General features: G+C 42.4%; 1 protein-coding gene across 2 annotated transcripts in view; it reads right to left on the reverse strand.

Annotated features, from left to right (window-relative positions):
- The window catches only part of st6galnac3 (ST6 (alpha-N-acetyl-neuraminyl-2,3-beta-galactosyl-1,3)-N-acetylgalactosaminide alpha-2,6-sialyltransferase 3), a 279,773-nt gene that overhangs the window by 135,078 nt on the left and 128,439 nt on the right, over positions 1–16,256 (reverse strand). For both annotated transcript variants that reach the window (XM_072273355.1, XM_072273354.1), the window contains one exon: positions 9,761–10,170. In XM_072273355.1, the coding sequence (XP_072129456.1) occupies positions 9,761–10,170 (410 nt within the window). The remainder of the gene's footprint in view (positions 1–9,760; positions 10,171–16,256) is intronic.

The following is a 16,256-nucleotide window of genomic DNA, read 5'->3' on the forward strand; positions in this document are numbered from 1 at the left end:
AACAGGGTCTCTCTCAGGAGTATTGGCCCTTTCTCCTTGGAGCCATTCATCTGCACAAAGCACTTTGTGCAACGGGACTTGCCTTCCAACAGCATTCTGCAGCATCTTCCCTGCTTAGCCACTCCCGCCAAAGTCCCGAACCAGACTATTGTCCGTCACAAATCTCTCTCAGCCCTGCTCTGTCTAGAACTTTCTCCTGATTCCACCATCCTGATTGGCTGACACAGCTTTCCCAAGTTGAACAGCAGGGCTCCTAACCTTTAGCTGAAACCAAAATATTCTAACAGCGGGATGTACGACTTTTGCAGAAACTGCTAAAATATAGTAGAAACCTTAACCAGGGCATTAAATAGGTTTTAAATGTAAAACGCTACACACATAACAAAAGTAAAATATATGTTATAAATGTAAAATAGCGCAGATGTCAGAAACATGCGACAAGAGAAAATGTTGGAAATACTCAATGAGTTAGGCAGCATCTGTAGACGGAGAAATAGTTTCAGTGTTTCTGGTTAACAACTGACTGGTCATGTTTATTTTACCTTAATGTTTATAGAAGAGAATGACAGCAAATTTAACAGAGAACATGAGGAATGAGTGGATAACACACATCAATAGCAAGAAGGATCTACAGCAGGTAGTTAAAAGTGCCCAATGCATCACCAGCACCAGCCTACCCACCATCAAAGACATATATATATACAGAAAAGTATCAGAATCAGAATCAGGTTATTATCTCTGGCATGTGATATGAAATTTGTTAACTTAGCACCAGCAGCTCAATGCAATACATAATATAGAAGAGAAATGAATAAATAAATAAAATAAAAAAAATAATAATAAATAATAAGTAAATCAATTACGGTATATGTACAAATGTATATTGAATTTTAAAATATTGAATTAATGTATATTGAACACCAGAAATTAAGAAAAGCATTGAAGGTCCAAGTATTTTAAAATCCAAAGTTCGTAATGCAATAAATAAGATGAAGAAAGGAAAGGCAGCAGGCCCGGCTGAATTAGTAATAGAACAAAGGATCACCCTTGAAGATTATGGAATTGAAAACTTACTGATTTAATCAATTACATTTATGAAACTGGAATAATACTAGAAGAGATGAAAAAATCAGTATTTATCACTCTTCCTAAGAAACCTGGAGCAATAGAATGTGAATTACATCAGACCATAAGTTTAATGAGTCATATCACCAAGATACTTCTAAGAATTTTGATGACAAGAGCTAAAGGTAAGATACAAGCTGAAATAGGTAAAGAACAATGTGGTTTTGTGAAAGACAAAGGTACAAGAAACACAATATTGGTGTTAAGGATACTATCAGAACGAGCTGTTCAAGTGCAAAAAGATTTGTTTGTTTGTTTTATTGACTACACAAAAGCATTTGATAAAGTGAAGCACAACAAGTTATTTGAAATATTACAGGAAACTCTAGATCTAGATTCGAAAGACCTCCGCCTAATCAGAAATCTGTACTGGGAACAAAATGCCGCTGTAAGAATAGATGGAGAAGTGAGTCAGTTTATGAAAATCAAGCGAGGCGTTAGACAAGGGTGTGTTTTCTCCCCTGATTTATTTAATGTGTACAGTGAAACAATATTACAAAAAATAAGAGACATCTTGGGAATCAAAGTTGGCAGTGAAAACATCAATAATTTCAGATATGCAGATGACACTGTGTTAATTGCAAATACAGAGGAAGAACTACAAAACTTACTTGATAAAATTGTTGAAGAAAGGACAAAAATGGGTCTATCTATCAATTGCAAAAAGACAGAATGTATGGTGATATCCAAAAAGAAGGAGAATCCTATCTGTAGGCTGAGGATAAATGGGGAAGACATAAAACAAGTACAGAACTTTTGTTACTTAGGAAGCAGGGTGACATCAGGAGGCAGGTGTGACATGGACTTCAAAAGAAGAATAAGGATGGCAAAAGACACCTTTACGAGAATGAAGAGTATACTGACGAACACTAAACTAGGCGTGACAACCTGCCTTAGAGTACTGAAATGTTACGTTTATCCAGTTATGTTATATGGCTCAGAATGTTGGATAATATCTAGTAACATGAAGAAATGAATTCATGCAGCAGAGACGTGGTTTTTGAGGAGGATGCAAAGAATATCATGGACAAAATGAATATCTAACGAGGATGTCATGAACAGAGCAAACACAAAAAGAGAAATAATGTATGAGATCATGAAAAGGCAATGTAACTTCATTGGACATGTGATTAGGAAAGAGAAATTAGAATGCACGGTAATTATGGGAAAGATTGAAGGGAAGAAAGCAAGAGGAAGACAAAGACAAATGATGATGGAGACAGCAACCAGAGAACTGGAAATGAATACCAATGAATTGATCCACTTGACCCGAAACAGGAGCGTGTGGGCCATGGCAGTCAAAGCTTAATCTGGGCATGGCACCTGATGATGATGATGATGATGATGATGATGATATTGAATAGATTTTTTAAAACATGCAAAAAACAGAAATACTGTATATTAAAAAAGTGAGGTAGTGTCCAAGGGTTCAATGTCCATTTAGGAATCGGATGGCAGAGGGGAAGAAGCTGTTCCTGAATCGCTGAGTGTGTGCCTTCAGGATCTGTACTTCCTACCTGATGGTAACAGTGAGAAAAGAGTATGCCCTGGGTGCTGGAGGTCCTTAACAATAGACACTGCCTTCCTGAAACACTGCTCTCAGAAGATGTCCTGAGTACTTTGTAGGCTAGTACCCAAGATGGAGCTGACTGATTTACAACCCTCTGCAGCTTCTTTCTGTCCTGTGCAGTAGCCACTCCCCGCCCCCAATACCAGAGAGTGATTCAGCCTGTCAGAATACTCTCCACGGTACTCTATAGAAGTTTTTGAATGTATTTGTTGACATGCCAAGTCTCTTCAAACTCCTAATGAAGTATAGCCACTGTCTTGCCGTCTTTATAACTAAATCGATATGTTACGACTAGGTTAGATCCTCAGAGATCTTGACACCCAGGAACTTGAAACTGCTCACTCTCTCCACTTCTGATCCCTCTATGAGGATTGGTATGTGTTCCTTCATCTTACCCTTCCTGAAGTCCATAATCAGCTCTTTTGTCTTACTGACACAGAGGACATAAAACGACCACTCTCCGCTTAACATCGACGACTCCTCTATAGAGATCGTTAAGAGCACCAAATTTTTTGGTGTTCACCTGGCGGAGAATCTCACCTAGTCCCTCAACACCAGCTCCATAGCAAAGAAAGCTCAGCAGTGTCTCTACTTTCTGCGAAGGCTGAGAAAAGTCCACCTCTCACCCCCCATCCTCACCCCATTCTACAGAGGTTGTATTGAGAGCATCCTGAGCAGCTGCATCACGGCCTGGTTTGGAAATCGTACCATCTCGGATCGCAAGACCCTGCAGCAGATAGTGAGGTCAGCTGAGAAGATCATTGGGGTCTCTCTTCCCGCCATCACAGATATTTACACCACACTCTGCATCCACAAAGCAAACAGCATTATGAAGGAGCCAATGCACCCCTCATATAAACTCTTCTCCCTCCTGCCATTTTGTGTTTTTTCTTACATAGTTCAGTGTAGTTTTTGTATTGTTTCATACAGCACCATGGTCCTGGAAAACGTCTCATTTTTACTATGTTCTGTACCAGCAGTTATGGTTGAAGTGACAATAAAAAGTGACTTGACTTGACTTGACTTGACTGACGTTGAGTACCAGGTTGTTGCTGCAGCACCACTCCACTAGTTGGCATATCTCGCTCCTGTACACCCTCTCGTCACCACCTGAGATTCTACCAACAATGGTTGTATCATCAGCAAATTTATAGGTGGTATTTGAGCTATGCCTAGCCACACAGTCATGTGTAGATAGAGAGTAGAGCAGTGGGCTAAGCACACACCCCTGAGGTGTGCCAGAGTTGATCGTTAGCGGGAGGATATGTTATTGGCAATCTGCAGAGATTGTCATCTTACGGTTAGGAAGTCGAGGGTCCAATTGAAGATGGAGGTACAGAGGCCCAGGTTCTGCAACTTCTCAATCAGGATTGTGGGAATGATGGCACTAAATGCTGAGCTATAGTTGAGGAACAGCATTCTGACATAGGTGTTTGTATTGTCCAGGTGGTCTAAAGCCATGTGGAGAGCCATTGAGATTGCATCTGCCATTGACCTATTGTGGTAATAGGCAAATTGAAATGGGTCCAGGTCCTTGCAGAGGCAGGAGCTCAGTCTAGTCATGACCAACCTCTCAAAGCATTTCATCACTGTCGATGTGAGTGCTACCGGGCAATAGTCATTAAGGCAGCCCACATTATTCTTCTTAGGCACTGGTATAATTGTCGCTTTTTTGAAGCAAGTGGGGACTTCCGCCCTTCGAGTGGAAAAGGGCCAATAACATCTCAAAGAATCCCACTTACTCTATTCATGGACTGTTTGACCCACTCCCATCAGGGAGGAGGCTATGCGGCAACCATACTAGGACCACCAGACACAAGAATAGAATCAGATCAGGTTTAATATCACCGGCATATGTTGTTAAATTTGTTAACAGAGCAGCAGCAGTATAATGCAATACATGATAATATGGGGGGGGGGGGAATGAGTAAATCAATAACAGTAAGTATATATGCATATTAAATAGTTAAATTAAAAATAGTACAAAACAGAAATAATAGAAGTGATGTAGTGTTCACCGGTTCAATGTCTATTTAGGAATCAGATGGCAGAGGGAAGAAACTGTTCCTGAATTGCTGAGTATGTACCACCAGGCTTCTGTATCTCCTTTCTGACAGTAATAAAAAGAAGAGGGCATGTCCTGGGTGATGGGTGTCCTTAATGACAGATGCCACCTTTCTGAGATACCGCTCCTTGGAGATGTCTTGGATACTATGGAGGCTAGTACCCAAGATGGAGCTGGCTAATTCTGTAGCCTCTTTCGATTCTGTACATTAGCACCACCCCCCCCCCCCACCATACTAGACAACGATGCAGCCTGTCAGTATGTTATCCATGGCACATCCATAATAGTTTTCGACTGTCTTGGGTAACAAACCAAACCTCCTCAAACTCCTGATGAAATATAACTGCTGCCTTGCCTTCTTTATAGCTGCATCGATATGTTGGGACCAGTTTATATCCTCAGAGATCGTGGCACTCAGGAATCTGAAATTGCTCACTCTCTCCACTTCTGATCCCTCCATGAGAATTGGTTCTTAATCACTCATTTGACCCTTTCTGAAGTCCACAACCAACTCTTTGGTCTTACTGATGTTGAGTGCAAGGTTGTTGCTGTTACACCACTCAACTAGCTGCTATATCTCGCTCCTGTACGCCCTCTCTTCTCCATTTGAGATTCTGCCTACAATGGTTGTACCGTCAGTAAATTTATAGATAGTATTTGAGCTTTGCTTAGCCACACAGTCATGGGTATAGAGGGAGGAGAGCAGTGGGCTGAGCACACACCCCTGAGGTGTGCCAGTGTTGATCGTCAGTGAGGAGGAGATATTACCACCAATACACACAGATTGTGGTCTTCCAGTTAGGAAGTCGAGGATCCAATTTATAGAAGCCCAGGTTCCGTAGCTTATTGATCAGGAGCAGTTACTTTCGAATAGCTACTTTCTTCAAGTAGTAAGGCTGATCAACACCTCCACCCATTAACCCATTCCTTCACCGCTCCACCCCCTGCCACTACTTTATCATTTCCTGTCAGTCACCTTATGTACAGACACTCCTGTGCCTAGCATCTTTTTATGGACATACAATCAGTCTATATCTCAAGTATTTATATTTATTGCGATTTTTTTATTGCTATGTTCTTTATTTTATTGCTGTTTTTTTTTTGTGCTGCATTGGAGCCAGAGTAACAATCACTTTATTCTCCTTTACACTTTTGTACTGGAAATGATATTAAACAATCTTGAATCTTTTAATAATTTTGAAAATTAAATAAAGAAAGGAAATAGTGTAAGTCAGATGGCAGAGATGGCCTTTGATGTATGAATCTGTGTTTGGCAACTCGGACTGGATGGGCACCTGAAAGCTCATCACCCTTGGCAACCTATTGACTCCATGACACCTCCATTCTTGTGATGATATTGGCTTTGCACGGTAGGGTTAAGTAACACTTCATCTGATTGACAGATTCTTCACCATCATTCAAGCATCCCATTGCCCCTCTGTTTCGATGGAATTATATGTTTCCGAAAACAAAACAGAAGAAACAACACAACTTTGTTATATAATTCCCACGTGACTTCACCACCAGAGTTGCTGGCAGCAGTGTCCTGAAGATTAAGCTTTAATTCTAGCCAAGTCCTGACAATCTGAGAGGTTTCACAATATTGAAGAGATCAGGTAAAAGAAATGCTTCACTGCTTGAGCCAACTCACAAAATATTCCTAGTATTGAATGACTCAGGCTTCTTCAGTCTATACAGATAATTGATTTTTTTAATTCCCGCCCGCACCCCCGAGTCATTCCAATAAATCAGCCTCTCCAAGGCTGGTAAATAGCTAAATCAGCTGTACAAAAACATAAATATACTAGATGGTAAATTAAAGATAGGATAGGTGCCTTTTTATAGAAGGTGAAGGAATACTGTAGACTGCTTCATTATTTACAGGAAAAGAATAGCAGCATAGATTTAAGCAACGTCTTCAGAGAAGTCTGATAATTGAGTAGGTCCCCTGGTGTGCTATAGGAGCAGGTAATGGAAAACCTCCTTTGCCCAAAGGAGAATAATTGCAGCAGCTCCTTCTGTCCGCATTTCCCAGCCGGTTTCCGTCACAGGAAAAGCCCTCCTCACCAGTGAGCACATCTACAAGGAGTGCTGCCACAAGGAAGGAGCATCCATCATCAAGGACCTCCACCATCCAGGTGTCATGTTCTCTTCTTGCTGCTACCATTGGGAAGGAGGTACATGATCCTTCGCCCCACACCACCAAGTTCAGGAACAGTTATTACTCTTCAAGCATCAGGATCCTGAACCAGAGTGGATAACCACACTAATTTCAACACTGAACTGATTCCACAATTTTTAAACTGGACTAACTTTAAAGATTCTGCAACTCATGCACTTAGTTTAATTTATCCATCCATCCATCTATATTTATTTATTTATTTACATTTGCACAGTTTGCCTTCTTTTGCAAATTGGTTGCCTGTCAGTGCTGCTTCAAGCACCCATGTTGAGCTCATCAGTTTCACCAACTTTGCCTCCAACTTCCACCCTGCCTTTAAATTCACTTGGTCCATTTCTCTCTCTTTTCTTGATCTCTCTGTTTCCATCTCCGGGGACAGACTGTCTACCGTTATCTTTAATAAAACTACTGATTCCCAGGGGTATCTTGAATATACCTGTTTACACACTGTTTCCTACAGAAATGTTTTCCCTTTTCTCAGTTCCTTTGTCTCCGATGCATCTATTCTCAACCTGAGGATTTCCTATGTCCTCCTTCTTCAAAGAATGGGGTTTCCCTTCTTCCACTATTAATGCTGCCTTCACCTGGCATCTCTACTATTTCCAGGACACCTGTGCTCACCCCATCTTCCTGCTGCCTTAACAGGGATAGAGTTCCACTTGTCCTCACCTACCAACCCATGAGCCTCCGCATCCAACAAATCATTCTCCACAACCTCCACCACCTTCAAAGAGATCCCATCACCAAACAGATCTTTACTTCACCCCCCCCATTCTCTGTTTTCCGCAGGGATTGTACCCTCCATGATTCCCTTGTCCATTCACCTCCTCCCTAACCTCCATTCAGTGCCCCAAATAGTCCTATCAGGTGAGGCACCACTTCAACTGTGTGAACCTGCTGGGGTTGTCTATTGTATCTGTGGCCTCCTCTGCACTGGGGAGACCTGACGTAAATTGGGGGGGGGGGCATGTTGTCGAGCACCTCCTCTCCATCTTCCAAAAGTGGAATTTCCTGGTGGCCAACCATTTTAATTCCTATCCCCATTCCCAGTCTGACATGGCGGTCCATGGCCTCCTCTTTTGCCATAATGAGGCTACCCTCAGCGTCGAGGAGCAACAACTCATATTCCGTCTAGGTAGCCTCCAACATGATGGCAAGAACATCGATTTTTCCTCCTTCCCTCTTCTTTTATTCCCCACTCTGGTCTCTTAACTCTTCTTCTCACCTACCTATCACCTCCCTGGTACCCCTCCTTCTTCCCTTTTTCCCATGGTCCACCTTCCTCCCCTACAAGATTCTTTCTTCTCTACCCCTTTACCTTTACTACCCACCTGGCTTCACCTATCATCTTTTAGTCAGTCCTCCTTCTCTTCCCCCCACTATTTTATTCGGGCTTCTTCTCCCTTCCTTCCCACTCCCAAGGAAGGGTCTTGGCCCAAAATGGCAACTGTTTATTAATTTTTATAGATCCTGCCTGACCTGTTGAGTTCTTGCAGCATTTTGTGTCTATTACTCTGGACTTCCAGCATCTGCAAAATCTCTTGTATTTTCACTTGTGTATAGTTTTTCATTGACTCTATTGTATTTCTTTGTTCTACTGTGAATGTCTGCAAGAAATTGAATCTCAAGGTTGTATACGGTGATGTATATGTATTTTGATAATGAATTTAATTTGAACTTTGAATCTTGGTACCCATTTAGGAAGATGGGACTGAACCCTCTGCAATGCTTTAACAATTAATCGAAGCTTTGTAAACCAGAGGTATGACCACAATAAAAACAAGAGGTTTTGCAGAGGCTGTAAAGACTACCATGCCGTTTCCCTGATTAAACATGTATTGGCCATTATTGGTGGCAGTGCTGGCTATTTATTTGTTTGTTTGTTTGTTTATTTATTTACTCATTGAGATACAGTACGAAATAGGCCCTTCTGGCCCATTGAGCCATGTCATCTCGGAATACTCTGATTTAATCCTAGCCTGATCACAGGACAATTCACAATGACCAATTAACCTACCAACCGATATGCGTTTGGACTGTGGGAAGGAATCAGAGCATCCAAAAAAAACCCATGCAGTCACGGGGAGAACATACAAACTCCTTAAAGGCAGTGGTGGGAATTCAACCCGGGTTGCTGGTACTGTAAAGCATTGTGCATCAAGAGGTCATGTTGCAGCTATATAGGACCCTGGTCAGACACCATTTGGAATACTGTGCTCAATTCTGCTCACCTCACTATAGCAAGGATGTGGAAACCATAGAAAGGGTGCAGAGGAGATTTACAAGGACGTTGCCTGCATTGGGGAGCATGCCTTATGAGAATAGATTAGTGAACTTGGCCTTTTCTCCTTGGAGCAATGGAGGATGAGAGGTGAACTGACAGAGGAATACAAGATAATGAGAGGCACTGATCGTGTGGATAGTCAGAGGCTTTTCCCCAGGGCTGAAATGGCTAGCACGAGAGGGCATAGTTTTAAGGTGCTTGGAAGTAGTTTCAGAGGAGATGTCAGGGGTAAGTTTTTTACGCAGAGAGTGGTGAGTGTGTGAAATGGGCTGCTGGTGGTGGTGGTAGAGGTGGAAATGGTAGCGTCTTAAGAGACTCCTGGATGGCTACATGGTGCTTAGAAAAATTGAGGGCTATGGGTAAAGCCTAGGTAGTTCTAAGGTAGGGACATGTTTGGCACAGCTTTGTGGGCTGAAGGGCCTGTATTGTGCTGTATGTTTTCTATGTTTCTATGTAACCACTATACTCTAGTCTGCTCTAGCTATTTTACAAAGAAACCTGGGGTTCTCTGGATGAAGCAACAAGAATGCCTACCTGTCCTTTCCTGTTTCCTGCTCGAAGATCCTGTCGCAGTACTTCATTCGTTCCTGTGTGGTCATGTAGATCTTGGCGTGGGGGAACTTTCTGGCCAGCTTCTGTAACTCGTTGTATGTGGGCCCTTGTCCATCCTGCCGCATCTTCCGATAGGGACCCCAGATAACGTAGATGGTCTCATTGGCTTCTGCGAAGTAATACTGCTGCTTCTGTATTAGGAGTGGTAAGCTGGTGTGGGACACCACCCTGACAGTTGTCCTGGTGCCAACGTCGGACTCAAACCCCAGCGTGGGTGCATTGTTCATTCTCCACACGCAGGGCGACTGGTCAATCAGCTTGCCGGCCTTCTGGCCGAGAATCTGTCCGGAGCTGGACACAATGCTGCAAAGGTCACAGTGCAGGCGAAGAGGCTGTGAGAGGAAAAAATACCTAAATTAATACAAAACATTCCACAATCTCGCATTGCTCCAAAGTGCTTCACAACCAATAAAAGTAGATTTTGTTCTCTGTTATAAAGCAGCAGTCAATTTGTGCAATGCAAGGTTTTGCAAAGAGTAATGTAATTAGAAGCAGATAAGCTATTTCAGAATTTTTGATGAGATTGAATTAGTTTACTGTCATTTACACCGAGCTGCAATGAAATTCCCTATTCACATGAAGCACAACGTAATAATAAATACAGTAAACAAGCACAAAACTACAGAATGGTGCAAAGACTAGTGCAGATTGGCTTTGAGATAAATAACAGTGTGGAGAATTCTCCTGCTCCTCATCAAGAGTGCCATGGAATCCTTTATATCCACCTTCGAGAATTCAGTTTAGTACCTCATTCGAAAGATGAACAATCTTTTCCCTTAACATCTGCCCCAAGGAGAACAATTCAAGCTTCTCTCATCTCCCTCAATGCCCATCATATCTATACAACACAACGAACGGAAACAGAAACAGAAGCCACCCACCTTGTCCCCTGTGCCTTCCCCACTATTCAGTAAGATTGACAGTTTAACACTGTGCTTCTGGATTCACATCACTCGATTCCCTTTAGAGCCATACGGCATGGAAACATCACAGTTGCTGGCGAACACAGCAGGCCAGGCAGCATCTCTAGGAAGAGGTACAGTCAACGTTTCGGGGGTCTCGGCCCAAAAACGTCGACTGTACCTCTTCCTAGAGATGCTGCCTGGCCTGCTGCGTTCACCAGCAACTTTGATGTGTGTTGCTTGAATTTCCAGCATCTGCAGAATTCCTCATGTTTACAGCATGGAAACAGATCTTCGGCCATACTTGTTTATGCTGATCATGAGCTAATCCCACTTGCCTTTGTTTGGCCAGTTAGGAATGATAGCAGGAATAACTTATTTCACATAAAGTGAAATGAAAATTTGAAGCATTCTCACTTAAAAGCTGGGAGCCATTTTACCTGCATTTAGACCCTCATGCAGCAATGAAGCCAATCATACAAATTACAGGCCACCACATATGGATTAGGAGCAGGATAGGCCACTGAGTCTGTGCTGCCATACTAAAAGATAATGGGAGATCTTTAGCCTTGGATGTGATTTCTTGACCTGTGATTCTCTACTGTTGGCACGTGGCCAAGTGGTTAAGGCAGCATGTGTGTCCTTGAGCAAGGCACTTAACCACACATTGCTTTGCGACGACACCGGTGCCAAGCTGCATGGTCCTAATGCCCTTCCCTTGGATGACATTGGTGTCGTGGAGAGGGGAGACTTGCAGCATGAACAACTACTGGTCTTCCATACAACCTTGCCCAGGCCTGCGCCCTGGAAACCTTCCAAGGCGCAAATCCATGGTCTCATGAGACTAACGGATGCCTATATATAAGATTCTCTACTTATCTAAGAAACTATTGATTTAATTCTGTGGGTTTCTGGGGTAGAAAGCTCAGGAAGGGGGAAGAAGCCAAAATAAGAAGTTAAAGAGAGGGGAAGCTATACAAGCTGACAGGTGATAGGTGAAACCAGGTGAGGGGAAAGCTGGATGGGTCAGTGGGGGGAGAAGTAAGAAGTTGGGAATGTATAGGTGGTGAAAGGCTGAAGATATGGGAGGAGAGTGGACCAAGGGAGAAAGAGAAGGAGGAAGTGCATCAGTGGAAGGTGATAGAAAGGTGAGGAAGAGAGAAGGGGTAAGATGGGAGAAGGAATAGGGAATGGAAAATGAGACAGGAGGGATAGGGGAGAAGTTTATAATCACCATCATTATGTACCTTGCCATATGATGTGGGCAATCATGGTCTATGATTGTTCTTGGCAAATTCTACAGAACTGGTTTGCCATTGCCTTCTTCTGGAAGTGTCTTTACAAGATGTGTGACCCCAGCCATTATCAATACTCTTCAGAGATTGTCTGGCTGACGTCAGAGGTCGCATAACTGGGACTTGTGATAAGCACCAGCTGCTCATATGACCATCCACCACCTGGTCTCATGTGACCCATATCTAGAGGGGTGGGGAAGGATGGGTGTAAGCAGGTACTACATCTTGCCCAAGGGCGACCTGCAGGCTGGCGGAAGGAAGATGTATCTCCACACTGCCACCAATAATTAGATGTTAGGATCAGTGATATTCATGAAGTCAGGTTGGAAGCTACCCAGATGGGACATGACGCATTGCTCCTCCATCCTAACCATGGCCTCACTTCAAAGTTCGTGTTACCTCCTCAACAGAAATGGTCACTTTAATTCCAATCCCTATTTTCATTTTTTAAATCCTTATGTTTCTTAGATGGTGTTACAATCTAAGGCACTATTTGACAGCACTTCCCAAACCTGCAGATTCTATCATCCAGAAGCTCAAGTGTTTGAGAATACCACCACCAACTGGTTCCTCTCCAGTGTGCATAACATTCCAATTTAGTAATATGCTGCGTGTCCTTCATCACCACTAAGTCCTGGAAAGTGCTCCCTGTTGTCTAGAGGGGCTTCTATCCCACTGTGATATTGAAAAATCCTTGAGTATGATAAGAACAGACGCTTTGTCTCACTATTTACCACTCATTACCTTGCACTTTATTTTCTGCTTGCACCGCCCTTTCTCTATAACTATAACACTTTATACTTGAACTGTATCAATCAATTGCAAAAATATGGCAAGTGCGCATGCAGTAAACTGATTGTGCAGTGGATCAATTGAGTACCCTACGCACAGAAGGCTCTCTTTCCGCACAGGCTTTCAATTGCACATGTTTCATCCATCATGAGGGTCCCCCACCACCCAGGATGTACTCTCTTCTCGCTGCTGCCATCAGGAAGAAGGTACAGGAACTGCAGGACTCACACCACCAGGTTCAGGAACAGTTATTACCCCTCAACCATCAGGGGATAATTTCACTCATCTTCACTTGCCCCACTATTGAACTGTTCCCCCAATCTATGGACTCATGTTCAAGGACTTTTCATGTCATGTGTTGATATTTATTGCTTATTTATTATTATTTCTTTCTTTTTGTATTTGCACAGTTTGTGTCTTTTGCCCGTTGGGTGAATGCCCAAGTTGGTGTGGTCTTTCATTGATTCTATTATGGATATTACTTTTGGAACTCTATTGGAATTCTTTGAAGAAATAACAAGCAGGATAGTCAAAGGATAATCAGTTGATGTTGTGCACTTGGATTTTCAGGTGGTCTTTGACAAGGTGAGACACATGAGGCAGCTTAACAAGCTACAAGCCCATGGTATTACAGAAAAGAGTCTAACATGGAAAAAGTAGTGGCTGATTGGCAGAAGGCAAAGAGTGGGAATGAAGGGAGTCTTTTCTAGCTGGCTGCTGGTGTTCCACAAGGGTCTGTGTTGGGACTGATTCTTCTTACCTTATGATGGAATTGATGGTTTTATTGCAAAGTTTGCAGATTATATGAAAATAGGTGGGGTCAGGTAGTTTTGAGGAAGTAGAGAGGCTACAGATGGACTTAGACAGATCAGGAGAATTGGCAAAGAAATGGCGTTTGGAATACAATGTTGGGAAGTGTATGGTCATATACTTTGGTGAAGAAATGAAAGGGTTGACTATTTTCTAAATGGAGAGAAAATAGAAAAAAAAAACTAAAGTGCAATTGGATTTGGGAGTCCTCATGCATGATTCCTTAAAGGTTAATTTGCAGATTGAGTCTGTGATGATAAAGGCAAATGCAATGTTAGCATACACTTCAAGAGGACTAACAGCAAGGACATACTGTTGAAACTTTATAAAGCGCTGGTGAGGCCTCACGGAGTATTCTGAGCAGGATGTGGGGGCCCCTTTTCGGGTCCCACAGGATGTGCTGAAACTGAAGAGGATTCAAAGGAGGTTTCCAACAATGATTCCAGGATTGCAAGGCTTATCATATGAAGAGCATTTGATGGCTCCAGGCTTGTATTTGCTGGAATTCAGAAAGAAAGTGGTGACCTCATTGAAACTATTGAATAATAAATGGCCTTGGTAGAGTGAATGTGGAGAGTATGTTTCCTGTGGTGGGAGAGTCTAAGACCAGAGGACACAGCCTCAGAATAGAGGGGCGTCCTTTTAAAATGGAGATGAGGAGGAATCTCTTTAGCCAGGGATTGGTGAATCTGTGGAATTCTATACCACAGGCAGCTGCGGAGGCCACCTTTATGTATATTTAAGGCAGAGTTTGATAAGATTCTTGATTGGTCAGGGCATGAAGGGATATGGGGAGAAGGCAGGAGATTGGGGCTGAGAGGAAAATTGGATCAACCATGATGAAATGGCGGAGCAGACTTGATGGGCCAAGTCGCCTAATTCTGCTCCTATATCTTATGGTCTTATTCTATTATGGATTTATTGAGAATGCCCACAAGAAAATGAATCTCAGGGCTGTATATGGTGACATATACGTACTTTGATAATAAGTTTACTTTGAACAGAACTTTTTTGTCTCAGTGGGCCCAATTTGTCATCTCTCATGCATTTCGTGGCTAACATGACTCAGTAAAAGCATTTCATCTGACTTCTACCCATTGTCATTCTTGCTCCCACATATGTAACAATTCTATATTCTCTTATTGTTTTGTCTAGGTACTAGCTCAATGCATTGCTGTAATGCAATGATTATGATGGACGACATGCAAAACCAAGTTTTTCACCCTACCTTGATACGCAGGACAATAATAATCCAATTTACCAATTTACTATTAGCGCTGTGAGAGGACTTTTCCCAGAAGAAGTATGGAATTATGGAATAAGCATGAGTGATCATCTTAGTTGCTTTTCCTGTGATCAGAAGACCCTATTGGATATTGTTAGGGTGGTTTGCTACAAGTCTGATTCATTGATTTATTGGTGGGGGGGCAGGGGAGCTCGTGGCCACACTCTTCGTGAGGACTTGGTCTCAAGCCATGGTGTCACGTGTTTACAGTCTCTCAGGAGAGAGGCGTCAAAGTCAGTGCACTCCACTGGAGCACTGGAGGTGTTGTGGTGCAGTGTCCCAGCTGGAGTCGATGCTGCTCCCCAGTGCTAGCTTGTGGAATATAAGTGTATCGTGTTCAACTGCAGACCGCTGCAGCATTCATGGATTCAGGGTCTTGGCCTATATTTTTTTGTGAGTGTGACTATATTTTACTGATATCTTATATGTGCTTGCTATCTTATGTGCATGATACACACCTTATGCTGTGTGTGGTTGTTGGTACTGTGTTTTGAACCTTGGCCCTGGAGTAATACTATTCTGTTTAGCTTTGTTTGTGGTATTCATGTATCGTTGAATGACAATTAAGCTTGAAGCTGAACCTGAATTTTAAGAAGGCAGCACACCACCACCCTCTCAATGGCAATTAAGGATGAAGAGCAGCCTTGTAGATTTAGAAAATGAATAAAATTTTTAAAAATTTGCTGCAGGAAATAAGTTCTTTCAACTTATTCCTTTGAACTTTCTGAGGACATTCCTCAGTCTGCACTCTCTTGCTCATATTTTAACGTACAATTAGAAGCAATCATTCACTTCTACCCTCATGAATTTATTTTAACAATTTCAGTCAAATCTACTATTTAAATACAGAAAGCTACAGAAAAGGTTTGAAGAAAGAGTAAAGATGACAGGTAAATATTTGAGGATGACACAACATGCTGCCTTAGGCCTCCAGAAACCCAGGTTCAATTCTGACCTCGGTGCTGTCTAGGTGGAGCTTGCAGGTTCTCCCTGTGTTCCTATGGTAAATGAATGTTCTCTCTATGACCCTCTGGCTTTCCAAATGGTGTTCCAATTCCTTCCCACACCCAAAAATGTGCTGGTTACCAGTTTATTTGGAAATAAATAATCCCCAGTGTCAGCAAACGATGGGAGAACTGGAGAGGGTCTTAATGGACATTGTGGGATCACAGGATTGTAAATGTGGGGACAAGGTTATAGAATAGAACATAGAGTAATACAATACAGTACAGGCTCTTCGACCCATCAGACTCAGATTTAATATCTCCGGCATATATTGTGAAATTTGTTAACTTTGGCAGCAGTACATAATAATCGAAAAAACCTTCTGAATT

The sequence above is a fragment of the Mobula birostris genome, chromosome 12, assembly GCF_030028105.1.
Source record: "Mobula birostris isolate sMobBir1 chromosome 12, sMobBir1.hap1, whole genome shotgun sequence".
Taxonomy (NCBI): domain Eukaryota; kingdom Metazoa; phylum Chordata; class Chondrichthyes; order Myliobatiformes; family Myliobatidae; genus Mobula; species Mobula birostris.